The sequence below is a fragment of the Chrysemys picta genome, chromosome 10, assembly GCF_011386835.1.
Source record: "Chrysemys picta bellii isolate R12L10 chromosome 10, ASM1138683v2, whole genome shotgun sequence".
Lineage (NCBI taxonomy): Eukaryota > Metazoa > Chordata > Testudines > Emydidae > Chrysemys > Chrysemys picta.
In genome coordinates, this window is record NC_088800.1 from 19,298,934 (window position 1) to 19,326,897 (window position 27,964).

General features: G+C 39.5%; 1 protein-coding gene across 4 annotated transcripts in view; it reads right to left on the bottom strand.

The window, feature by feature from the left end:
* Window positions 1-27,964, bottom strand: part of SPPL2A (signal peptide peptidase like 2A) — a 49,813-nt gene that overhangs the window by 4,575 nt on the left and 17,274 nt on the right. Inside the window, exons 5-16 of one of the 4 annotated variants that reach the window (XM_042845666.2) lie at window positions 26,991-27,124; window positions 19,611-19,762; window positions 13,144-13,240; window positions 11,842-11,943; window positions 10,195-10,276; window positions 9,810-9,884; window positions 8,534-8,590; window positions 8,288-8,341; window positions 7,758-7,857; window positions 5,818-5,895; window positions 5,300-5,460; window positions 2,912-2,945 (exon numbers count right to left, since the gene is read on the bottom strand). In XM_042845666.2, the coding sequence (XP_042701600.2) occupies window positions 2,912-2,945; window positions 5,300-5,460; window positions 5,818-5,895; window positions 7,758-7,857; window positions 8,288-8,341; window positions 8,534-8,590; window positions 9,810-9,884; window positions 10,195-10,276; window positions 11,842-11,943; window positions 13,144-13,240; window positions 19,611-19,762; window positions 26,991-27,124 (1,126 nt within the window). The remainder of the gene's footprint in view (window positions 1-2,911; window positions 2,946-5,299; window positions 5,461-5,817; window positions 5,896-7,757; window positions 7,858-8,287; window positions 8,342-8,533; window positions 8,591-9,809; window positions 9,885-10,194; window positions 10,277-11,841; window positions 11,944-13,143; window positions 13,241-19,610; window positions 19,763-26,990; window positions 27,125-27,964) is intronic. The other 3 variants (XM_065559375.1, XM_042845664.2, XM_005307265.5) reach the window with 3 other exon arrangements.

Here is a 27,964-nt window from a genome sequence, read left to right on the forward strand (position 1 = left end):
CTTCCTTCGTTGGTGCCTGGAGCCGGCCCTGGACAAATGATAAATATATTTGAGAAACATAAGCTACCTAATATAGCTTTTCCATATGTAAGTGTGACAGCTTTACAGTCCAATATCTCAGGATCCTCTCAAGCCAGAGGCAAGTGCTGAGTCCAGCACTGAAAAGTGGAGACTTTCCCATTTATAGTGACTCATAAGGACCAGGGTCACAACCACGGTGGATAAAAATCAATGATTTAAAATAAAAAAAACAAAAACAAACGGATTTTTTTGATAAAATTCTTTTTGAGGAAAACACTTATCTTAATTAAAACTCAAAGATATCGTCATGGAATAGGGATTACAAATTCTAATTCTATAGCATGAGACAATATATTCATGTATTGTTTAAGAAAAGTTTTGTAAATAAGTTCCAATAATTCATGGATTAGGGACCCAATCTTATGGGGTTCCAGGGGCTTCTGTATAGATTATTTAGGTTAATCTTTCTATCTACCCAATGGGACTCAGTGCTCAGTCTAGAAGATACTATCAGAGATGCTTAGTTTTGCAGTTCTCAAACTGTGGATTTGTGTCTCCAGAGATAACATGCTTGTTAACAGCAAAAATGTTTTAAATAAATAAATAAATAAATAAATAAATAGAGGTGAGAAATAACAGACCTCAACCCTATTGTCCCTCTGCAAATTTGTGTACAGAGTCCATCCCTTACCTGTCTCTAAAAGTGCAAAGTTTCAAAAAGTTCAATGAATAGAAGATTGTTGGGGACAGAATAGAACTGGACAAGGAAAAGTCTGGAGATAAATGTGAGAAGGGAGGGTCAGGCAGTAGAAACAAAAGTGAAACTGTTTGAGCAGCATATTCCAGAAGTCTTGAGGTCTTTCTGAGTGTAGCCTTCATTGATTTGAGATCTACCATACCATTCTCTCACTAGAAGGAAAAACCTATAATGGCAGCAGGCCATAAAAGAGACCCAGTTTGGGAATATTTTAATAAAGTGCTTCTACCTGTGGGTAAGACAGGCATGCATGCAAACAGTGCAACAAAGAAATGCAAGGCCTTTTTGCCCGAATGAAACAACATCATGAGAAGTGTTCCTTCTCAGTAGGAAGCTGCACTGAAGATGATGAAAGGAACATGTCTGAACATGCATGATCTTCAGGTTAGTAAACTTTTTTATTTCATACTTCTTTCTTAAGGACTGCCTGTCTTCCTTCTGGACTATTCTTGAATTCTCATGTTTGAGCAAAAAATATAGTTGTTACTTTATGGTACTATCATTTTAGATGCCGTTGTGATAAAAAGTAAATAGCTGAAATAGGCAGATCTTTGTTTTACAATTTCAGTGAATGCAATGAATAATACTAAATGAGCAGTATGGGAATAATAATTAAATAACTGCATTGACTTATTTTGTTTAGGAGAATCCAACCTCAACATACAGGATTCTGAAAACTATCCACTTTCAAGATTACCATCGTTTTCTATAGTTTCAGAGTTATCTGCCAATGATAGTGTTTCAGTCACATCATGTACGTCACATAGCCACAGTATATCACCTGTAGCGAAAAGAAAAAAAAAAATCTCCATCATCCAGAAACAACCACAGATAAGTTTGCGATAAGAACCAGCAGATTACAAAGAGAGGCAATTGATGAAAAAATTGCCCAGTTTGTTTATGCAACAAACTCTCCTTTCCGTATGATTGAGAACCCACACTTCATTAACATGGCTCAGTCATTAAGACCAGGATACAGTCCACCCAACAGAGCAGATGTCACAGGCAAACCGCTGGATAAAGTGTATGAAAAAGAAATTGAGCAGTGTGCAAAAGGTCTAGAGGGTGAAATTGTTAACCTAAGACTTTATGGGTGGAGCAGTGTCCACAATGATCCTGTTGTATGTGCTTATGTGACAACAGAAGAAGGGAATGTCTTCCTTACAGAAACAATTGATACATCAGAAAATGCACAGCAGAATACTTACAAGAAGTAGCAGTAAAAGTTATAATAAACTGTGGGGGGGGGGGAGAGGGGGGAAATCAAATGTCTAGTACGCAGCTTGATCACAGACAATGCTGCAAATGTATCCAAGATGAGAACAAATTATTTAGAAGAGAGTCCCAAGCTAATAACATACGGTTGCAGTGCTCATTTGATGCACCTCCTAGCCAAAGACTTCAGTGTTCCAGAAATAAAGGCTAATGTTGTTGAAATTGCAAAATACTTCCGGAGATCTGGAGTACTGAGTAGTAGTGAGGTACACACGGCCGCTCCACTCTTACGAAACATGCTTCCACTTGCTCTCAGCCTGCATGTGCCCTGAATTTGGACTAAGTTCTAACAATATTCTCAGGAAAAAGGTGATGCCTAAAGAGCAGAATAACTCTTGTAATAGGTCTTCAATGAGAACATTTTATATATTGGAATTCTTAAAAAACGGAACACTTTAATTTTGACAAAGGATGGGGGTTGTTAGGGGAAAGACAACAGAAGGGCATCCTCCAGTTAGTTCCATGACATGTTTTTATTGCTGTGGTAATGCAGTGCAAAGTGGCTGCTGCTGCCGCCATTACCCTACCTGAGTAAAAGGTAGCTAAGTTCCGGAAGAAAATGTGTACAATTTGTTTTGGGGAAAAACAAAAACAAAAAAGTCTTTAGTAATATTCATTTTTAATGCAGTTATTAGTTTGCCTGATTATTCAAATTCCACATTAAGGCTGAAATCTTCATGACTCTCATATTTTTTAAAAGTATATAATCAGAAGTTCTCATCTGCCTTATATTTTAAATGAATTATATCCAAAAATGGAAGGAAAGCAGATGCAAAAAAGAATTGAAAAAAGAAAGCAAAAGAAAAGAACGAATGAGCAGATTAATACAAATTGCACTAAAAGAAGACTATATCACACCTTGTAGCAAAGGCTTCCTGGAGGAGTCCAACACCTAAATGAAATTCACTCCATTATTACAGTCATATACAACAGGAATGTTTCAAGACAAATTAACAACAAAAGAATTATTTAGTGATAACAGTATCCAGAAAACCAGAACTATTGTGTCAAATGACTAAGTATAGCTTACGTTATACATTAATGACAAGATACTAGGCATCTTCTAAGGTCCCTTTGCCCTGTTGAAACAGTACAAAGGAACATTAAACTAGCTACAAAAGGGATGTGGAGGATTTTCTCAGTGTGGGAAAATCCTCACGGGCATAAAGCCTGTGCAGCAAGTACATCGGGGTCCCCCTCCATCCCAGTAAGGACTACTCCAGCTAATGTATTCCAGTGCTATTTCAGCCCCCCGTGGCCTCAAGAGAAGGTTAGCCAAAAGATGTCTGTAAACACACATGTAATGCACTGAGCATTAGCGACTGAAGATTTGGCCCCAATATATTTTTTAAAATAAAAGGTATGTAAAGAAACCATTGCTAGTTCAAAATACAGAATATGCATATACTGCAGGAAGTTAAACTATGCAATAAAGATCTGAGATATACAGGATTCTCTGAATCTGAAGATGCATTGAATAAGATCCTCTGAAAAAAATAAATTGGGTGAAATAAAGGCAAAGGAATCCTAAAACTGTACAGAAGAAATTGAGTAAATGTCTCATTAAGATCACACAGAATGTTTAAATCTCAGCCAAATCTCCAATACATAAATCAAGTTTTTTTTTGTGCTAAACTTTGACCCAATAATAGGGCCAAGTTCAGAGCAGTTTTAATCCTTAAAAAAAAAAAAAAAAAAAAAAAAACACCCACAGTTGAAAAAGCACATAAAATAATTACTATGGCAACATAAATATGAATTTTGTTAGAGGAAGTGTGAGAAAAAATTTTGGTAACTAAAAAACTAGAAGTTTTTAGACCAAACATACTAACAATTTAAGCGAGGAACATTATATTGTTCTCTCGGAATGAAGTTAACTATAACTCTCTACTCCCAGAGGCAACCTACGCAATTGGGCTTTGTACAAGGAACTCCACAGGAGTGGGGAGAGCAAGTACATACATAAGTATGTATTCAGGCTGGCCATGCAGTTTCTCCATAGCCTATTTCAGCCTATACATTGGAGTACTGAGCAAAATCCCGCCACACCGTCATGAGGCACTTCTACCCAGTGGATTTATGTGAGAAGATGTTACTTCTTCCCTCCCCACAGCACCCAGCATATACACACCACGTTAAATGAAGCTGGTGTAGAATTATTGCTCTCTACATTGCAGACAGGCAACGTAGAGCTGACCTGGCATGGAAGTAACCTCTCTACATCTGGATGAGTGTCATCCAATATTAGCAACAACAACAAAAAAATTCTTCCTGCTTTCCTTAACACAGCTATCTGAAAGTTAAGAGCAACTTCTCTTGCCATAAATCAATTGTTCTTGAAAACAGTGGTCCATAATCTGGCCGAGCTATCACACAACTCAGTGGAAGGAGATACAAAGACGGCTTTAAGACACCTTTAAGTTCTCCCAGTATTCTTGGATTGTCCTACTGCTGAGCCAGTTCCCAGAATAAATCAGAGTAACATCAAGGCTCCTTTTATATATGCTAGCTGCCAACAGCTCCCAAGAGATTGCAGGGTCAGAGACATTCTCACCACCCAAGAAAGGATCAATTTAGGCAGGGGAAATCCTCAAAGTGCCAGTTTACAACTGCTTTGTGCTGTCACAGTAAGACAGAAGTTTTTGATTGTAATTGATATTTCTAAGCCCCCACTCACAAATGGTCACTTTGTTGCAGAATGGCATTTGTGATCATGACAGCATAAGACCAATGCAGAAAACATTAGAAATTAGTTTCTAAACTACTGGTCAAACCAACTCTAATATGTTTCCAATTTTTTTTCAAGTGTATTCTAGTACAAAACTATTGCAGCCTGGAAACTGGTTTCCAATTTAACATTTAAGTGCCATATTCAGTGTTCCAAATGATAACACTTTGCATCAAGATGATGGTTCAGAGATACTGAAGATAATACACATTCTGGCACAATTCCTATTGTAGTCATGTGAAAAATGTCATCTGTTTTGATTTTTCATATTACTGGACTGAGCCAAATATCTGTATTTTCCTTTAAATCTTGTTCTATTAAGTTGACTTATAGACTAAAATATACTTAACTTCTACAAAAGGCTTCTTTATTATTTTTTTTTTAGAAACGCAATAAGCACTACTAATACAGATGTAAAGTGACTGACTACTAATATATTACCACATACTTACTTATTTAAGGAAGAATACACACGAAGTTACAAAACTGTTTTGACTATCTGAATGTATTCTACTTACCTGATAGCTGCTACCTTGCCAAAACTTCTTCATCTCCTTGCGTCTCCAGGCAACAAGTGAGCTGGTAATGAGTGTACACGGTACCAAATAGAGAAGGGCTGGCTGTCCCATCTTCATCAGTGCCAGAACAACAAAAGTCAACACCATGCCAACGGCATAAGCTATTAAAAAAAAATTCAGGACAGCTACTGAATAGTATACAGCACTACATCACTCAATGTATTACAGATATCCCTTGCATACAGGACTTAATACTATAGCTATTACAGTATTTTCCATTTGATTATGTAAATGTGCAATAATAGTAATTTCAGTGCGCTTTAAATATTCATTGACGTTTTCAAGAGTACTGATTTCTATAACGATGCAACTTGGATACAGACAAGTAAAACAAAATTAGAGATTAAAATATTGGCAGTATTCATTTTTGTAAAATTGAAGAAAATGATCTAGTAATCTCACAAAAGCAGCTTACAGAAAAATACACTTTGCCAAAATACTGTATTAAAATTATTTACCTATGGTGCAGGAAACATAATATACAGAAGACGATCTTGTCTGAATATCAAATCTTCGACAGTAGGCAACCAGGAGACCTAAAGAGAAAATATGGAGAAAGTATTTATTGGAAGAAGTTTAAGTTGCCATAATATGAATTTACATTCATACTTCCCATAACAACAACAATATGGAAGAAAACAGTTAACTATAAAATTTTAAGTTAAATACTGTGGACAGCTAGAAGACAATTAGTTTTATTTAAGAAACCTTAGGCCAGGTCTATACTAAGGCCTGGTCCACACTAAACCCCCACTTCGAACTAAGGTACGCAAATTCAGCTACGTTAATAACGTAGCTGAATTCAAAGTACCTTAGTTCAAACTCACCGCGGGTACAGACGCGGCAGGCAGGCTCCCACGTCGATGCCGCGTACGCCTCTCGCCGAGCTGGAGTACCGGCGTCGATGGCGAGCACTTCCGAGATCGATTTATCGCGTCTAGACAAGACGCAATAAATCGATCCCAGAAGATCAATTGCTTACCGCCGGACCCGGAGATAAGTGTAGACCTACCCTTAAAAACTTACATCAACATAGCTACTGTGCTCAGGGGTGTAAAAAATCCACACTTGACTCCCGTAGCTATGTCGGCCTAACCCCAGAGCAGACACAGTTAGTTCCACAGAAGAATGCCTCTGTTGACCTCGCTCCTGTTGCTCAGAAAACCTCCTTCCTTCACTGTACTCTGCATCTACTGTAGAGAGTCACAGTGCCATGGCTATGATATAGCTATGCTGCTATAGCACCCGCAATGTAGACATGACTCTAGAATAAGCCTGTCTCTAAAGTCAATATCCCCATTTAAATGAGCTAATGTGCTTTGCACTTAATTAAATATAAGCGACAGATCTGCACTACACAGTGGTAACAAACACCCAAACTTTGCACGTATGGAGTGCCTTCCATCAAAGACTCTCAACACACTAATTAAATTTTGCCTCAGTACAGCAGAGAAAAATTAACACTCATATTTTACAGATGAGAAAGTCAGAGGTTAAGTGATTTGCCCAAGGTTTCAAAGAAAGTCTATGGCGGAGCCAGGTGCAGAACTCAGGTTTTCACAAGACAAGCCTTCTAATCTTTTGTAAAGTGCTGTGAGATCTACTGATGAAGAGAGAGAATTATTATTATGATGTTGATTAAAAGGCAAATATATTTTCTCCTTCTATAAACACTGTAGAAATAATTTGGCTTATGTAGTATACATTGCTCTTTTAAAATGAGGATTTTGTATTGTACCATACATCATATAATTAGAAATTAAGTGATGATAATCCTTTGCCATGTTACATTTCCTGTAAAAACCAGCTTGATTTAAGATCACTGATCCTGATTATTATATTATTAATGGAACTATATTCTACAAATACAAGTGCCATGAAAATAAATTTTTTTATATATCTTCATCAGTAGATCTCACAGCACTTTACAGAAGATTAGAAGGCTTGTCTTGTGTGTGTGTGTGTGTGTGTGTGTGTGTGTGTGTGTGTGTGTGTGTGTGTGTGTGTGTATATATATATATATATATATATATATATATATATATACACACACACACACACACACACACACACAAGACAAGCCTTCTAATCTTCTGTAAAGTGCTGTGAGATCTATATACACATATACATATATACATACATACACATAAATACATACACACACACAAAAATAAAAGCAGATTGTTTTACAAATCTTAAAATACTAATTGTACTTAGACTACAGAGTATTATAAAAATACAGATTGTTTTACAATGCATTTATATAGATCAAAAGCTAGAAATCAGTATTAAACTCTGGAGTAGGCCTGAAATATAGAAAATCCACTTTGAGACTCAGGTTATTATGAAAAAGGTTCACAGATAATTTTGTTTATAGTTGACAAAAACATTTCTTTACCTGGTACAATGATGTCTCCGAAACCCAGTAGTGAAAACGGCGTTCCACATAACGTCAGTGCAGAGTATTCAAGTCTAGGTACCCTAATAACGACTGGTAACTGTAAAACAATATTTTTAAATCCCACATAAATTCAATCTAAATCATATAATTTTTTTAAAGAAACATTAAAATTATATAAGAACTACTTATTCCTCTAGTTTCTGAAAAACATCAAATTAGGAAGAACCTGAATTAAGCAAACAGGAACCAACAAACTGAGTGTTTAAAATGTGATTTTAAGATTTAGAGTAGAAAAAAATGGATTTGCAATTTTACAGATCATATACATGAAAGAATTAAAAACAATGTAACCACAAGCAATGGGAATATTAGATATGCATTGTTATCCTGACTAGAAGCTATTGACCAACAATGATAACCAGGCCCTGAAGAGGACAATTTTGACAGTCAAGTTTTCCCCAAAAGAATAGCCTTTTCAGAGGATGCAATTTAAAGTCCAGTGAACATATCTGAAATACAATCCTTACTTTCTCATGGGGAGCTGAGCGTTCAGCAGGGCCTTCCACCAAGTTTCCATCATTCTAGGATCAAACCCAAGTCAACAGGTATTTAATACTTTAACAAAAGTAGCAAAAGCTGGCTATATTTTGTGAGAAAGTTATACCTAAAAGCTACTTGAATTTACTCACTTTCCATAGCTAATTCAGTTAGTGTTATATCCTGCACATGTGTATTCATAGTATATTCATAATACAGAAAAAGACTATTCATACCTTTTCACTATTACCAAAAGGACCAGCTGCAACTTCAACCATTATACTTTCTCCATTCTGAAATTTAAGGTTATTTTTCAATTAGTGATTTAATACTTACTTAAGTATATAGTGTAACACTTCAATATTAAACATAGAATTGCTGCTTGCACCTCAACGTCCTATAATCCTCTTAATGTATTATTGTATGCAGGATTATTTTATCCAGGACATTATCCAGCAAACCCATTCAAAATGGAATGCACTGATCCAAAACAGAAGTTGTTCAAATTCCAGTGAAGTGTACAGATTAATGAAGTAAAGATTTATGCTTTTGTTTTGTATTAAAAACAGTCAGATCTAAACTGGCTACTATAGTTTGTTTTCTAATGAAAGCAGCTAAAGTTGTTATTTAGCTGAAGAATGTGTCAGCAATGTACTCCTCTGCCATTGTAGACTTGGTCTTTCTACTTTGAAATGTGGGTACTTGCAAGTAATTTGTGCCACTAAAGTTGTTATTTAGCTGAAGAATGTGTCAGCAATGTACTCCTCTGCCATTGTAGACTTGGTCTTTCTACTTTGAAATGTGGGTACTTGCAAGTAATTTGTGCCACAGCACGTTAAAGAATCAGCATTCTACAAAGCACCAAAACCTCAACTGATACAGAAGGGTCTGAAAGCAAAAGATGGGGTACAGTAATGAAAGTCAGAATTTAGACAGGGTGCAGTAATAAAATTGAGAATTTGAAAAACAGCAGGCTGCTGTATGACTGACAGCATTTATTAGAATGTCAACTATAGCAAGTAAAAACAGAGCAGGCTTTTGGGGGCTGTAGCACAAAACAGATATACAATAATTTACTTTGTGATCCCATTTTTGAAGGATTAATGACCATCTTGAGACTAGTTCCCCCCCATTATATCATTGCTCCTTACCTCCCTATTTCTACTATAATCCCTTTGGATGTATCTACCGCTATTCATCCCCACTTCCTAGGCTGCATTTAGCTTGGATCCACCTTATTTTCGCTACATTGTTTCCATCCTTTCCCCTTTGTTTCTAAGTTTAAATTAATGAGACAAACATTCCTGTGCAACCTTTCATTAAGATGTTGGTAGACTGAGAAACTTAGGAGAAATCACTTAATAGACAAACTCTTGGGAGTAACAGACTTTGAGCGTCTAGAATGGTAGCCATGTCTGGACAATATTTAAATGCATAAAATTCAATGCACAAAATATAAAATGCATCAGCAGGCATTCATACCACAAATCTTTATCAAAACTATGGACCTACCTTGGTGATAAATGGAGTTATGAAGACGAAAAATACATCGTACAAAAGAAGAAGACCTAGAAGTATCACACATGACTGGCAAACAGAGAAGGAAACATTAAACACAAGTTTTCAAAGACTGCATGATAAATATCATTAATACATCAATATTTACTAAATGCCTATGGGTTATCTTTAACATTCTCTCATAAAATTTATGAAAACATTTTCTATTGGTAGTTTTAGTTTATGATTTATAAGAACAACATTCTATTGAGTCCTTTTGCTAACTTTAATGGTTTGGGAAAAAAGGAAACATTCTTTTTCATTCTTTAATTTACCTCCAGTTACTAGTATTTCTATGTGCATATCAACATGCTTTATTTAGGTAAACTGTTTACTGTACCTTAAAGTTGGGCATTTTCAGTGTTTTAATAAAGTTTAGGCAGAAAGCAACTCCCAAGATATCTTGTAAAATCCAAGCCCACCTACAAATAAAAAATGAACCTTCTTTACATTTTATTTTTCTATATTTTCAGAGTACTGCAGGTTTGTTTGGTCTTGTTGGAAGAAAAACCAAATTCTACAATCTTACAGCGAGATATTATAACGATGACTGGAGTCTAGTTTTTATACCTACTTATTGATGTTCATTTAACTTATAAAAGTCACACTTCTAACTGTAAGTCTTTTATCTGCTATTATAACAGGTAATACTTAAGACGTCTTTAATGGGAAAAGGAGCAAAAATATTCAGTTTTGTATATAGTCAGTTTCTTATTCGCCACGTATAAGCAATTAGTCTTCATTCCTGCAACTCCTTGGAAATGGGTAGGCTGCTATGCCTATGCTGAGCTTCAGTGGAAATCTGCAGGGCTGCAGCAGTCAACTCACTCAAAAGAAGTTTCAGGATTGGAATCTTTTTTAGTAAGTTTCCCCAACTGTGTGAGGGAGAAGAAAGCTTTTAAAAAATAGGAAAATATGATTGTAAGCCCCACAAAAATGGCCAGGGGAACTCAGGTGCCAGGGCAGTACCCAAAACTACTTTGAAACTTATTTTAAGAGGAGATTTCAAGTTCACCGTGTCCATTGAAGGGCCTTAAATCATTGCAATGCCAAGAAGGTGAAGTACTGAGATCTATTTCCTTACTCATACTAAAATTAACTCAGGAATTCCTCATTTCCTTCCTCAATTAAGCCACTGGGAAAGCACTAATAGGTAGAATTTGTCATTATAAACTGCAGCACTGAGCTTACGTGTAAACAATATGAAGATTATTTTCAGTAAGTTAGCTGTTAGGAAGCAATGTTAATTAAAAAATAAAGAGACTTATTTCAAGATGGCCCATTTACACATGAGCAACCTCCTCTGATAGAATTGTCAGACTCCCCTGACCAGCATGCTGTAGAGTACATCAACTGCAAAGATGAACTGGATGGGAAGATACTGATGAATCAGCTGCCACCACCCCTCACCCACGCACACTCTCCTTTCCCCCAAAAACCTCAGCTACATACACTAGTAGAGCTATACTTTGTGCCAACCTGTGATATGCCAGCTCCTTTAGCTTTCCTTCTTTGAGGCTAAAATTAGCCTTATAGGTTGTTCTGCACAAGGCTTCAAGTCATCAGGATCAAGAGACTTGTTTTTAGTCGAGGATGGTAGTGGAAGACCTGTTCGCTTAGTCAGTCTTTTCCAAAAAAAGTAACATGTTCCTGTTTCTGCATCCTTCTTTCTTCTCCTTCTTTCAGTATTTATTCTTCCGTTAAGTAAGAAGGAATTATGATTCCCCCTTACACCACTATGAATTTCTTTATTTAGTAACTACAAATAACTATATAAACATGACTTGTATAGGTTTGTTTTAATTTTACCAGTTCTTTTCATTCATCTGTTTACGTTTAGTGAAGTTTTATATACTTTTTAAAAACTAACAACAACAAAAACTTAAAAAGGACACTGTGCTGCAGGATTTTCTATATGGATTGATGATTTATATATTTGAGTTATTGTCATGACATCTTACAAAGTTTTTCCAAAATCATCACATACCTATCTTCATTTCGAAACACTGCCCAAACAACAGCTGTTGCTATGCAGAATCCAGCAAGAAAAATAAGTCTCACTTCAATACTTTTGTTGCAACATGAAATCCTAAAAAATGAAATGGCTAAATTAATTTGTCTTAAATACAAAAAAAGGCTTACAATATAACACAACAAATAAAATATACAGTTAAATTCAACAGAGGTGCTCACAAGGCACTCTCTCAGGACCGGCTCCAGCAAAAAAGAGCCGCAATCGCAATCGCGACAGCAATTGGGGAGAAAAAGAAAAAAAAAAAGCCACGATCGGCGGCGGCAGGTCCTTCACTCCTCGAGGGAGTGAGGAACCTGCAGCCCCCGAATTGCTGCATGTGCCGCCCCTCTCCCTTGGCTACCCCAAGCACCTGCTTGTTAAGCTGGTGCCTGGAGCCGGCCCTGCACTCTCTCTATGAGGAGTCCTTCATTTTGAAACTCACTCTGCCCAGAGTCCAGATTTATTAACTTTGTAATCACACTGCAAAGCTCTCAACAGCCCAGGAGAAAACCAAAGGCATGGGTACCTATGGGCAATCCTTTGCTTGTTTTGCATTTTAGATTTATGGGATAGGCATCCAAAACACAGCTTGGATGACTTTCGGTATATTATAGAAACTTGGAGAAATAAAAAATATTTAACAGAACAGTGCAAATGAAGGACTGTTATGGCTTGAAATGTTCATGGAACATTTTTAACAGGTTAAAGAGAGAAAATTATAATTAAATGTAGTGCAAATGAGACTGGTGGAATAGGAAGAATGTGCAATCAGGCAGACTCATTTACATGCCATACATGCAGTTCCATGCTCACCACTAATTCCACAGCATGTCTGAAAACAGATGAGACCATATGACCATAACACACGGCTTGAAAAGTACATCTCAGACATTATAATTTAAACCCACCACTGCTGCCAAGAAAGCATAGGTGTGTTTGTTCAGCCATGGGTTTTGCAGGATCCCAGATTTCTTTATGCTAGTATTCCTTGCTGATACAGTAGTCCTAATGAAGTAAGTAAGGACTACTCAGGAACCATTACTTTAAAGTTTTGCATTTTTAAAGTTTTATTAAAAAGAGCCGCATCTCACCCCCTAGGCACCCTTACTTTGTGTTATAAATCTAAAATATTGAATACAGTACATAAGCAGCTGCAAGCTTAAAGCTTACAGTAGTTTCTCAAACCATTAGCACATTTCCTCCCAGCAGTTTTAGTAGCTACAGAAAAATATCCAAAACAAATAAACCATAAGAAGGTAAAGAGATGTACAATACCTGCATTGCCCAAATGATATTTTTCTAATTAGTGCAGAAAGACAGTTGTACAGGCTCATTGCAGATGCCAAGCAGAAAACTGATATTATTACATACACTAGAAGGAAGAAAAATGAAAAATAAATAAGTGACAAAATGTATACAACACAAAGATGCTCTGGCAGGAAGGAGCCAAGAGCTAGGAAATACCTGCGACAACAGTAACAGAATAGTGACATTACTCATGCCTCTTTAAGTCAAGATTGTATCAACAGGTTTTCAATAAAACAAATACTGAAACTTCAAAGGTCTGTACCATGCTGTAAAAATTCCTATCAACTAGAGACTTGAATTTTAACGTTTTAAACATCATTTTTAAAGGAAAGATAAAGTTCATGCTTACACATGGTTTTCTTTGCACCAATGCCACTAAGAAATAGAACAACCCCATCCTTGGAACATCAGAGCCTAGATTTGTAAACCTTGTGTGCACACTCCAGGACTCAACTTTTCTTGCAGCCATTTAGGAAAGCTGGGATTTCACAGGTGGAGGGGCTGAGCATAGGCACCTACTCTGTGGGTGCTCCAGGACTGGAGCACCCACAGAAAAAACACAGTGGGTGCTCAGCAACCACCGGTGGGCTCTGCCAATCAGCTCCTCCCCCTCACGCACAGCACCTCCCACCTGCTGCTGATCAGGTGTTCAGCGGCAGGCAGGAGGCAGTGGAAGGGGAGGGCGGGGCACACTCAGGGGAGGGGGCGGAATGGGGAGAAGCAGGGTGGGAAGAGGCAGGGCAGGGTGGGGCCTTGGGGGAAGGGGTACAGTGTGGGTGGAGCCAGGGACAGAGCAGGGCTAGAGCACCCCACAGGAAATCAGAAAGTCGGCGCCTCTGGAGCTAAGGACTGAAAGTTATTCAGGTGGGTTCTTATGAGATAGGAAATTAAAGATACTCTATTTAACTAGGTATCTCTCATTTGGAAAAAACTGATGAACTAGAATATTGTACTAAAAATTGTGTGTTATTAATTCTGCGTTTCAAATTTTGAGAAGTCCCTAGAGTTTTGGAGAGGCAACAGAAAAATTGAAAATGTGAACAAGCAAATAAGACATAATAATTATTTGTAGTTACACTGTTTCCCAGTCAGTCTTATCCTACCAAATGAAGGGTTCATGCCTGTTGCCATGGAAGTTAGTGGTGAAACTCCCACTTACTTCAATAAGAGCAGCTAAGAAAGTTAGACTTTGATAGAAATGGGTACTTCACAGACATGCCCAATAGTTGGATTAAACACTAAAGGACCTATTATGCTCTACCAAGCCTGTGCCCCTCCGAGCCCCTCAATGCCCACTGGCAGAGGGCCCACTATACTGTAACTCATAACTCATTTGGGGGCAGGGATAGCTCAGTGGTTTGAGCATTGGCCTGCTAAACCCAGGATTGTGAGTTCAATCCTTGAGGGGGCCACTTAGGGATCTGGGGCAAAATCAGTACTTGGTCCTGCTAGTGAAGGCAGGGGGCTGGACTTGATGACCTTTCAGGGTCCCTTCCAGTTCTAGGAGATGGGATATCTCAATAACAGGCCTGACACACTCACTATCCCCAACATACTGCCATCCTAGTGTTTCCAAAAGGCATCTTGTAAGATATTGTATGTAAACTGGCGATGCACTGGTCAGGAATTTCATTGCATGATGTATGTATGGGTTGTGTATGAAGAATTATGTATGCGTACTGAAAATATGTTCTTAAAACATATTTGAGAGACAGTGCATAAAACAAGCCTGCCCTGGACAAAGGAATGGGGATTTACCTGTCTGATCAGCAGAGGACAATGAAAGTACATGTATATATAACGCAAACAAAGCAATCAAGTTAAGCAGAAAACAGCTAAGTGAGCACACTGTGGGACAAAGACAATGGACTTTGAGGAAATACGAGGAGAGCAAAAAGACATTTTAGTTTTCCATCACTTAGGGAACAAAGGGGACAGCATCCTAGGATTCTGTAAAAATTGGCTCCTCCAGCCTGGGGAGCTAGAGATGCTGGTAACCTGATGCAAGTGAGAAAACTGAATAGGCAAAGATTGTAACTTGCTAAAAATTTAATTTTAGTCACTAGAAAGCATGGTTTGTTTTGTTTGTAACCATACCTGTCTCTTTTACTCTTGCTTAGTATCACTTAAATCACTCAACTTATTCTTAGTTTTACATAAACTATAAACCTCAATGCTGTTGTACTGAAGAAAGTGTGAATTTTCAGGTAAGCTAACAGGCGGATTTGTGCCCTGTCTCTTTGGAGGCAGCAAATTTAATAATTTCTGAGAGGGAGATGTCTCTGGGTAACTTAGGAACTTGGGGTTCACTGCTTGTTACCTGCAAGGCAATGTTTAGCCTGGCAGAATCTCAAGGAATTTGCTGGCAAGGCAGACAGCCTGGAGTGTCAGGGAGCTGACAAGAGTTTAGCACAACTCTCACTTGCTGAGGCAGAGAGTTAACACAGTGGCTTTCACTTCTGGGTGTCCTGAGCCAGGGCCACCCGGGGGGGGGGGGGGGGGGAGTGGGGCAATTCACCCCAGGCCCCACAAGGGCCCCCCACGAGAATACAGTATTCTATGGTATTGCAACTTATTTTTTATGGAAGGGGCCCCTGAAATTGCTTTGCCCCAGGCCCCCTGAATCCTCTGGGCAGCCCGGTCCTGAGCAGAGCATCACAAAGACATCAGTGTGTAGAATAAGGATTTACACAATAGGTTTCTCATGAGTCAGTTACATATAACCAGGCTTAATATGCATATGATTTTCCTCAAAAGAATATTTATACCAAAATACACATGTATTAATCATGTAATTAACATTTAATATATTTTTAGACAGTGTTGCATGAATATTATTTATTCAAGCCTAAATGTGTGTTCTACTATGTACCTCAAAATAATTTCCTCTTATAGTACCATAAAAATGATCAAATACCAAAAAACCCTTCTTCCATTTAGACATCTCTGGGCCTTAACCTACAAGAATCAATGCACCTGTGCAACTTTACACATGGGTGAAGTTACCCAGGTGAATAATTGCTTGTGAATAGGTTCCATGGTTGTAATAGAAACCATTAAAATTCAAGAAATATAAGGTTAAGGTGGACACTCCCTCAATATACTATCTTATTTGTTTGTTTTTCCTCCACGCCCATCAGATAATTAGAGCATTAGCATCTGATTTGAATGTCCTGGTTTTTAAACCATTTAGGCCACAACATGAACCTGCTGAAGGAGTTCACTCCAACTATTGGAAGGATGTCAAATAAAACCCTCAAGAATGCCATCTAAATTCAGATATGTGGAAGGAATTTACCAAACAACCCAGAAGCCTAGAATAAAGACAGACCCAGAAGCAACCTATATTAGGTATTTTTATATAACAAATACACTAAGGTAGCAAAGACATGCACTCAAAAGCTGGAAGTGCCAGAATTATTATGGTTGCATGAGCAACCTTAATTCAGCCTCTTTGTAGATATGCATTATGATGCAGTCTTCAATTACACAATTATACCATTTTTTTCCTACAGAACCCCTGCCTCATTCAGCACACAGGATGGATAGTGCTCTCTGAATAGATAGCTATTCAATATTTATTTTTATCCTTGCCATTTAATATATGATCCTATATATTATTTACTGCACACCATCCAAACCCTGCACTGTATACAGGCTTATTAGTTCCTTCACGGGTCTCTCTATGGTGCTTTCATCATATCATCTTAGCTCTTTACACACTAATTAATTTTAACCTCCCTGTGAGCTAAGGTGGTACTACCATCCCCATTTTGCACATGGCGAACTGAGGCACAACTATCAACAGCCATTGTCCAGCAAGGGAATTACAATTCAATGATTCACCTGCATAAGGGGAATTGCTCAACTTTGCTTGGAGACTCAGCAATGCCCACCAGAAATACCTGGACTTGTGTTCTCCAAGCACGTGGACTAAGGATATAAACAGAACACAAAGGCCAACGTCTCGGCCTTTCTCCTTCCCCCACCTATGCTGCAAGCAACAAGGACACTCAGAAACTGAAGACTCCAACAGAGGGGACTGGTCCAGGTTTCAAGAGTGAGATCTGTGTACTGTGAACTGCAATATCCAGTGGGGTGAGAAACTGATTAATCTAGGTCAGGGGTAGGCAACCTATGGCACGTGTGCCGAAGGCAGCATGCGAGCTGATTTTCAGTGGCGCTCACTCTGCCCGGGTCCTGGCCACCAGTCCAGGGGGCTCTGCATTTTAATTTCATTTTAAATGAAGCTTCTTATACATTTTTAAAACGTTATTTACTTTACATACAACAATAGTTTAGTTATATATTATAGACTTACAGAAAGAGACCTTCTAAAAATGTTAAAATGTATTACTGGCCCGCGAAACTTTAAATTAGAGTGAATAAATGAAGACTCGGCACACCACTTCTGAAAGGTTGCCGACCCCTGATCTAGATGTTACCCAGTCTAATAGGGTTGAGATTTTAGACTGCCTGCTTATATTTTCTTTTCTTTTGGTATCTAACTCTTAGTTTTTAAGGGATTATAAGTGATAGGGAAAAAGTATCTTCTGTAGTCAATAAATTTAACTGTTTATCTTTACCAGTGAGTTTGCCTGAAGTGTTTGGTAAGGGTGTTTGCTCAGGTTTACAAAGGCTGGTGTATATCCACTTTCAATCGATGAAGTGGTGAACCAATTAATAAATCTGCACTGCTCATCTTGAGCAATGCAAGATGGTACATTCCTGAGGTACAAAACTGGGGGAATTTGGCTGGTGCCTTTCTCTGTGTGATTCATGAGTGGCTCTAGGAGCATTCAAGCAATCTAGCTGGGTTTGGGGTCCACATGTGGTTGTGCTGAGTGATAACAGCACCTGGAGGGGTTTGCTGCTCGTTACTAGCAAAGCATTGTGAGAGACAGCCCATGCTGGAGAGTTAAGGGAGCACAGCGGTCCCACAGTCCCAGGCTGCACCCCAGAGATCCCATCACACCTAGAACCTAATTTTTCCAAGTACTTTGCATTTATAGTACTTAGTGTGTTCAGAAAAGAACTCCCATGGACTTCTGTTGCAGTTGTGAATACTCAGTACTTCTGCAAATCAGATCCCAGGAGTCTCAAGTTGGCAACCCAGAAAATCAGGAACACACAGTGGCCACCTATAGAAATTTTGGGTAAGACATTTCCCCAGCCCAGGAAGGATTAACGCCATGCCCAGAGTCTGTTCAGGCCCTTTCTTCAGGACACCATTTATTGGGTGCACTGATGATCTTCAGAAAACCACAAAATAAACCAATTCAACATAAATCCATCAGCTAACTTTCCCCTGACAAAGGGACTTTTTGCCAGATCATCTCTGCCCCTGGCAACTCTTCCTATAGGCCACGGTAGTCCCACTGCTCTAGGGCCTGACATAGGAGCCAATCTCCTTCCTGTAGCTCCTCCAGCCTTTATAGGAATCAGGTATCCATCAGGCAATCACCTAATCCCTTCCCAGCTGGGTCTGAAATTATTTCTACCAGGTCCTGATGCTGTTCAAGGGGCTCTCCCTAAGAACAGAGCTGGCTGGCCTCAGGTTCCTGGCTGTAAAAGGGATAGACCAGCCAGTTACACTCAATATCACACAGAACTCTGTGGCAGAGGCAGGAATAAAATCCAGTTCTCCAGGGCAGCATTCAACTGCCTTAATCACCAGACCATTCTTTCTCTTCCTGCTATCCCTTGCTTAATCACTATACCCCTTCCAGCTTCTGTAACAAATGAGGCAGGGATCCTGCAGACACCAGCTTCATTCACTACACAACCCACCGAATGAGGCAGGGAAAAAATAGTAGGGGATCACGCAAAAGTTTCCTTGGGATTGCATCATCTGGAAGATAACTATGTCATTGGTAGCATGTCCAACTCTGTCCAATTAGACCTGGTTTACTTAGGCCATTTGGCCCTACTACAAGGAGTCTGATGAAACTACAAATCCAAAGCGAGTTTAGATACAACTCATTAATGTAGGTAAGCAGTTGCTCCAAGTATTCAGCTACCATGTTCCCTCTACAAGGATGAGCAAGGGGTATCGTATGCTCTACTATTTTTTTTTTTTTAAACCATCAAGGCAAGGGACCGTCTCTCACATATACTTTATCCAAAATAACTATTGCCTTGGCAACCTTAATGGAGAAACAAATTGGCACGTGGGGGGAGACATGGAGAGAGAGAGAGAGAGAGACATTGCTCCCTCTCCATTCTCCCCCCCGTTTTTTTTTTTAAATAAATAACTCACCTTACTCTGCTCCCTCAGTAAATTGAGGGGGGAGTTATTTAAAAAGAAAAAAGTTAGCTGAACTTTGACTCCGACTCTGAAATAAAACTAAATTCCATAAAAAACTTAACAATGGCATTCAAGGAGAAAATATATTTAAATAAGAAATCAAATGAGATTATATATTATTTCTTACCTAGCCATTTGTAGAAGAAATAAAGTAAGAGTAGCATGGCACAACAGATTACCACAAATATGATAACCGTTAGAGGGGTGAAAGTAACATTTTCCTCTTTCTTTCTTCTTGTTTCTCTGTCTTCAGGGCTTACCACTGCCTTTAAATCCTCACTGTATAGACAAAAAAAATTTCAGTTATAGACGCTGAACGTGTACTTCAAAACAAAGTGCTTACCTTACGCCCAATTTTTGTTGTATTAAGATTTAAGTAGTCACTAGTGGCCCAATTCAGCAAGGTAATTAATCACATGCCTAACTTTAAGCATGTGAATAGAGCCACAGACTTCAAAAGCTGGGCATATGCTGAACTAACTTGCTGAAGCTGGTTTTGATTTGGAAAATAACCCACATAGCTGTAAGGGTAGATCAGGCAGAACATTAAGATTTGATAGCTGAAAAGAAAAAAACTTGAGTATTTATTCTGATCTTTCATAATGCTATTACTGCAGAAAAATACGACGTTGAAAGAAAATGGTATACCAAATTCCCATCATATCCTTTGAAATTCTCCCCCAAGACTTTACTTTTCTATAGGTCCATGCTGTTGTTCCACAATAGGTCAGGATGAAATATTTAATTCCTTCTATTAATCTCTGTTTTTGAGAAAAGGGAGGGTCAAACTTTAAAGAAAATATTCCAACAAAAAAGTCCAAGTTAGCTCTAAAAGAACAGTCTTAAATGGAAGGAACCTCTCATGCCTTCTGTTTTAGCAGCCACTGGTCCAAACTCTGCTACCATCTGCATTAGTATAAAACCAGAGTAACAGCTAGTTTACACTTGAAATACTACAACAGCCCAGCTGCAGCTGTGCCGCTGTAGCGCTCAGTGTAGACACTACCTTTGCCAACAGGAAGGGTTCATCCGTCAATATACTACTGTCTAGACAGGGACTTGGACTGGCTTAAAAATCCACACCCCTGAGCGACAGTTCACACCCTAGCAACACATCTGGGTCAATCTAATTTTCTAGTGTAAAGCAGCCTCACTGATTTTAGTGGCGTTTTCCTGATTAAGTCAGCAGTGAATTTAGCCCAAGAACTCAAAACCACTGAAAATATATCTGTCACTGACAGGCACAAGATCTGGTAAGTGTTTTGGAACTTGTTCCATCTCATTAAGTGTCTGCAACAACATTATTGTCAGCAAAATCCAGTCAGTCAACCACCAGTTTTTCTGCCTCTACAGTCCATAATTAAACAGGGAGGGAAAGAGAAAGAAAGCAGTGTCATTAAAAGTAACATTTCTTCAAGGTTATAATACAAAGGTGCTCCATATTTACCCCTTACCAGAAGAAATAATTACACTGAAACTGTTGAAGTGTTGCACCAAACAAAACAACTAAAACCCTTTAACCATACAGGCAAACTACCTCTCTCATGGTATGGGACGCTCGTGAAATTTTCCCTGTCAGACATCACACTCCCCCCAATCCCAAGGCCAATGTATCTACAAATGCTGACATGCTGAAAAGGCAATAGTTATCTTACAAAATCAACAGGAAAAAGAATTTCCTAGGTGTATTACATACTTCCTGTGAGGACTGGTTTTAAGTTAGTGGCTTACAAATCTGGAGAAGCATATTTTCAAGATGTGCCGATTTTAACATGTTTCTTAAAGACACATTAGCTTCATAGGTTTCCCAATAAATGAAGTGACACCTCATACACCTGTATCCCGATATAATGCTGTCGTCGGGAGCCAAAAATTCTTACTGCGTTCTAGGTGAAACTGCGCTATATCAAACTCACTTTGATCCACCGGAGTGTGCAGCCCCCCCCCACCCCCCCAGCACTGATTTACTGCGTTATATTTGAATTTGTGTTATATCGGGGTAGAGTTGTATTTTATTGGATTTTTGACACTTTGAATATAGACTGAGTCCTGCATACAACATGTGGCTCCACCCCCCCCCAAAAAAAGCTGTTTCCACTTTCTATTTCCCCAACCTCTCTCAGGGGAAAATCCACACTCCTGAGAGACATAGCTATGCCAACCTAACCCCCGACATACAGTACTAGGTTGACAGAAGAATTCTTCCATCAATTTAGCTACCACCTCTTTGGGAGGTAGATTACCTGCGCTGATGGCAAACCCGTCTCATTGGCATAGGCAGTGTCTACACTGAAGCAGTACAACGGCACAGCTGCAGGTGTGCTGCTCTAACGTTTTAAGTGTAGACATGCCCCTCATTCCGCACTAAGTGCACCCCTAACTGCCACCCTTTTCCCCCAAAAGGAAATTAGTCCCCCCCTTACCTTTTTGTGGGCCTTGCCCTAATCCTGCAGGAAGCCCTCATTCAAGCCCCTTTCAAATCCTTTTCTCAGGGTGTGTCTTCACTACCGGCCAGATCGGTGGACAGCGATCTATCCCTGAGCGCTCTCCTGTCGACTCCTGTACTCCAGCTCAGCGAGAGGCGCAGGCAGAGTCGGCGGGGGAGCGGCAGCAGTCGACTCACCATAGTGAAGTCACCACGGTAAGTCGATCTAAGTACGTCCACTTCAGCTACGTTATTCATGTAGCCTAAGTTGCGTAACTTAGATCGAATCCCCCCCAAGTGTAGAACAGGCCTCAGTGTCAGAGAATTCCCTCTGCTCATATATGGGCCACCTCCAAAGGGAATCCCCAGCCTGCTGTGGATGTGGCTTTCCGCCTCTGCCTTTAAAAAGGCTGGCTTGTAGAGCTCAGCTGGCTAAGTGTGGGAGCCAGATGCACTGGACCAGCAGACAGGGAAGAATGCCTCCCCAGATAGTGGTATCTCATCAAATTGAGGGGCAGTGGCTCTCCTTGGCAGCTACCCTGAAGAAAGAAGATGGGGCACAGGCCAGCCAGTCACCCCCAGCAGCCTGTAGTGGGGAAAGGGTTGTCAAGGCCCCTCCTCTCAAGACGACTCCCAGGGGGACAGAAGCAGTTTAAAGGATGGGTGTAGTGCGGGATTGAGGGGACAGAAGTTTGGAGGGTTAGGGGAGTAAGTGACTGCAGGATCTGGAAAAGGCTGAGGTGCTCAGAGTGGACAGGGAAGAAGCCAGGGCAGAGGAGTGGAGGGGGCTGAAAGAGGAGGGTGTGGGAGAGCACAAACTGTAGAGTAAGTAGGAGTTGGGGCAGAAGCAGGGGAGGATAGCAGAGATATTAAAATATGTAAACAAAAATCCAGTTACAGTTTATTTGGCAACATAATCGTCTAACTGGTAACTCAATTCTATTTACAGAGCTATCCTTTCTCCAAGAACTGTGTCACATCACAGTTATTCTTAAATGTGGCTAAAAACCCCACCCAGATAGGCAGATAAGGGAAACCCCCAATGTTACTGATATGGAAGTATATGCCAAAGAGGAACAAGAGGCACATGGGCTGGTGTATGCCACAAGCCTCTGCTTAGGAAGATTTCTGAAGAGAGAAGTAAAAAAAGGCTGCTGATGGCCAGTTTCTCTTTTGTCTCCAATGACAGCAGTATCTAGTGACTTTCTCCCCATGTAGAGACACTAACTACACATTTTACTTCCAGAGAGAGACCCACTCTCTCCCAGGAAACACTGCCTTGCATACCTGTTTCCCAGAAGCATTCATCCCCAACTCCTAGATAAATGACTGCTCTCTCCATGAAAGACAAGCACTGTCCACACTCTCTCAATGTTTCTGCTCTCCCACCTGCGGGCTTCCATTTTTCAGACAAGTCTTTACACAAAGCCACCAACATCTGCTATATGCATACTCCCTTCAATGGGATACTATTTCGCCCCACTCTAAAAAGAAACAGCAGGGGGGAATGATTTCTCTCAGTCCAATTCTAACAAAAGAGAAAAACTTCAGCCAATTCTCTTCCACCACAGACCCAGGGGTATATGCCCATCTTAGCCTAATGCTCTCCGCCTAAACTCTGAGATAGAGTATGGAAGACCTGAGATCTGGTTTATGCTTCCAGCTGTATAGGATATGGACTCATCAACTGATAAGATTGGATTTAAACTCAGCCCAAGTGAAGAAGTGATTGAAGAGGGGGGAAAAAAATTGAAGGAAAAACCCCACTAAGCCATACTGAATTAATTCATAGATTCTAGGGCTGGAAGGGACCTCGCAAGGTCATCGAGTCCAGTCCCCTGCCCTCATGGCAGGACCAAATACTGTCTATACCATCCCTGATAGACATTTATCTAACCTACTCTTAAATATCTCCAGAGATGGAGATTCCACACCCTCCCTAGGCAGTTTATTCCAGTGTTTAACCACCCTGACAGTTAGGAACTTTTTCCTAATGTCCAACCTAAACCTCCCTTGCTGCAGTTTAAGCCCATTGCTTCCTGTTCTATCCTTAGAGGCTAAGATGAACAAGTTTTCTCCCTCCTCCTTTCAGGTTTTAGATACCTGAAAACTGCTATCATGTCCCCTCTCAGTCTTCTCTTTTCCAAACTAAACAAACCCCATTCTTTCAGCCTTCCTTCATAGGTCATGTTCTCTAGACCTTTAATCATTCTTGTTGCTCTTCTCTGTACCCTCTCCAATTTCTCCACATCTTTCTTGAAATGCGGTGCCCAGAACTGGACACAATACTCCAGTTCAGGCCTAACCAGTGTAGAGTAGAGCGGAAGAATGACTTCTCGTGTCTTGCTCACAACACACCCGTTAATGCATCCCAGAATCTTGTTTGATTTTTTTGCAACGGCATCACACTGTTGATTCATATTTAGCTTGCGGTCCACTATAACCTCTAGATCCCTTTCTGCTGTACTCCTTCCTAGTGTGAAACTGATTGTTCCTTCCTAAGTGGAGCACTTTGCATTTGTCTTTATTAAACTTCATCCTGTTTACTTCAGACCATTTCTCCAATTTGTCCAGATCATTTTGAATTATGACCCTATCCTCCAAAGCAGTTGCAATCCCTCCCAGTTTGGTATCATCCGCAAACTTAATAAGTGTACTTTCTATGCCAATATCTAAGTCGTTGATGAAGATATTGAACAGAGCCAGTCCCAAAACAGACCCATGCGGAACCCCACTTGTTATACCTTTCCAGCAGGATTGGGAACCATTAATAATTACTGAGTATGGTAATCCAGCCAGTTATGCACCCACCTTATAGTAGCCCCTTCTAAATTGTATTTGCCTAGTTTATCGATAAGAATATCATGGAAGACCGTATCAAATGCCTTACTAAAATCTAGGTATACCACATCATCCGCTTCTCCCTTATCCACAAGACTCGTTATCCTATCAAAGAAAGCGATCAGATTGATTTGACATGATTTGTTCTTTACAAATCCATGCTGGCTATTCCCTATCACCTTACCACCTTCCAAGTGTTTGCAGATGATTTCTTTAATTACTTGTTCCATTATCTTCCCTGGCACAGAAGTTAAACTAACTGGTCTATAGTTTCCTGGGTTGTTTTTATTTCCCTTTTTATAGACAGGCACTATATGTTTATTTTCAGCATGAAGTAAACACACATTCATAGATTAAAAACCAGAAGGGACCACCATGATCATCTGCTCTCACCTCCTGCATAACACAGGCCATAGAACTCCCCCAAACTAATTCCTATTTGAACTAGAACATATCCTTTTAAGAAAACATCCAATCTTGTTTTTAAAGATGCCCATGATGGGTAACCTTCCACAATTATTGGTTAAGTTGTTACAGTGGTTAATTACCATCACTGTTAAAAAAAATTGTGCCTTATTTATAGCCTGAATGTGTGCAGCCTCAGCATCCAGCTATTAGATCTTGTTATACCTTTGTCTGTGAGACCAAAGAGCCCTCTATTATCAATCTTTGATCCCCATGCAGGTACTTATTAGATGGTAATCAAGCTTAACCTTCTCTTTGTTAAGATAGACTCTAAGAGCTCAGTCTGCTTATCGCTATAAGGCACATTTTCCAATCCTTTAATCATTCTCTTGGCTCTTCTCTGAATCCTTCCCAGTTTATCCACACCCCTCTTGAATTAGACACACCAGAACTGGACACAGTATTCCAGCAACAATTACACCAGTGCTAAAGGCAGGTAATGTAACCTCCTTACTCCTGCTTGAGATTTCTGTTTTATACAGACAAGGATCACATTAGCTCGTTTGGCCAGTGTCACCATCAATGTAGATGTAGTGAAATACTGCATTCCATAGACGCAGTAGCTGTTTATCTGGCATAGGGGCTTTGTTTAAGAAAAGGCTTCCTACTACACTCTGAATACCTACTGGGTTTCCCCTCTGTAAAAACAGAATAATTTTTACTGCAGTTAGATAGATGAAGTTTTTGTAGTTACTCACAAAGGTTAATATGAAGTTTCTGTTTGTCTTTTCAAATTTCCTAGTATTCTTACATTTTCTTCACAGAAACACATAATTAATTACCTCCTTCCCCTGCATGGGGATTTGGCCAGCTGTGACAAATCAAAACACTTATTCACACCCTATCCTGTACATGAACAGGATTTAAAAGACTATTCAAATTTTATTTTCCTCCACCTTCAGTTACACAGCAAATTTTCCCCTTTGAAGCATGAATTGCTATCCTAGTTTCCTTTGAAGTATTTATTGTCAACTTACACATGCTTTATGCCTCATTTCTAGATATACGAGGTTAGCACCATTTAATGGACTCTCAAGATTATGCAGAATGTTATTTATTAATGCCTAATGCAGTTTTAAAAAAAATATAAACTGACATGCCAGCCTTTCTTGATGGCGAGCAATGAATGTAGATGAAATTGTGGTGATCAGGTGTCATAACAGTATGGGGATATTCTTACATTGGCTTATTCTCTCTACTGGCTTTCACTTTCAATGTCATTAATTTATTTGCTAGATTTATGCCTTTTAGTAGTTCAGGACTTCTCTCTTTTTTAACTTAGCCCAATTCTTTAGTGTGGGAATCATCATTTTTTTTAAAGAACTGGATAGGACTTTATCCTGCCAGTGTTCCTGGGAGAGCGCTACATTAGGTGAATTATATTTTTGAAGTGAAAGAGATAAAAAGCTAAAGCCAATATCTAAAAGTGGCAGATTACTTAATGTCCTATGCATTTATATAGTCCCCATTGCCATGTGTATCTGAGCACCTCCCAATCTTTAATGTATTTATTCTCACAAAACCTCTGAAGTAGAGAAGTACTACTATCCCCATTCTACAAATGGAGAACCTAGCCACAGGGAGACCATGATTGCCCAAGGTCTCACAGGAAATCTGTGGCAGAACAGGGATTGAACCTCAGTCTCCCAAACCTCAGACTGATGCCCCAACAACTGGACCATCCATCCTTCCTCTCGTATCCATTACCACTACCACCAGATATTTAGATCTGCATTTTACATTGCTTAATAGATTATATGGTTTAATGGAACTTACAGCTCTGATACTCCACTCCAGTAGCCTCCCAGCGCCACAGTGAGCACAGCAATTAGAAAGATGACAACCATACTGTAGTCAAACTCTGGCAAAGATGGTGAATAGAGTGCCACATTAATCCTAGCTCCAAGGGCCTGAAAAATGATAAATGTATCAGTTACATATAACAGCATAGGCTCTTTATGACAGGCAGAGTATCCAGTGCTTATCCCGTTTTAAAAAATCAGATGTTATCTTCACATTCTGCTGCAAACTGGGTCAGTGTGTCAATTTTACCTACCTACTATGTATGAAGATGTACTCTACGTGACAGATATGACACACAGAGATATAACTTGGGGTCTATTGTAGCAACTTTATAAATGTTATCTGCATTTTTGTGAGTTAGACCTCAGAAGCATGAAAACGTCAAAGACTTTTTATTAAGACACACTAAACAATATGAGGTCTATAGAATATTTATAGACCTTTGTATCAGTAAGTTACGTGTATATGTGTGTTCCTGGCTCTATGCTTGGGTTTCCTGTGAAATCTGGAATCACTAGAGAGTGGTAAATGCAAAAATCACTTGAGGTGGTTAATGCAGTGCTGAAATAGATACCCAGCTGCTGAAGCTTCACACCCTACATATTTTCTGTGCAATGTTTATGTCTGAAAATAAGTGTACAGTTCTCTGTGAAACCTGTCTGATAACTGGTAACTCTGTCATTGTTCCTGGAGAGAGTTAACTGCAGGTGCTGAGCTACATCCGACTTTCTGGGATAATCACAGTGTATTTCAGGAAGACTAGAGCCTACATCTCTGTTCTGATGGGAGACAGACGATGGCCCTGACCCGAGAGAAGTAATGGCTAGAGGCTTAAGATCTGAAGGAGCATCCCTAGAAGAATCCAGAAAGTGGGTAAGCGGATTATCCTGATGGGCCACAGGTTGCCCACCACTGCCTTAGATGCTTTCACCCATATAGACAGAGAG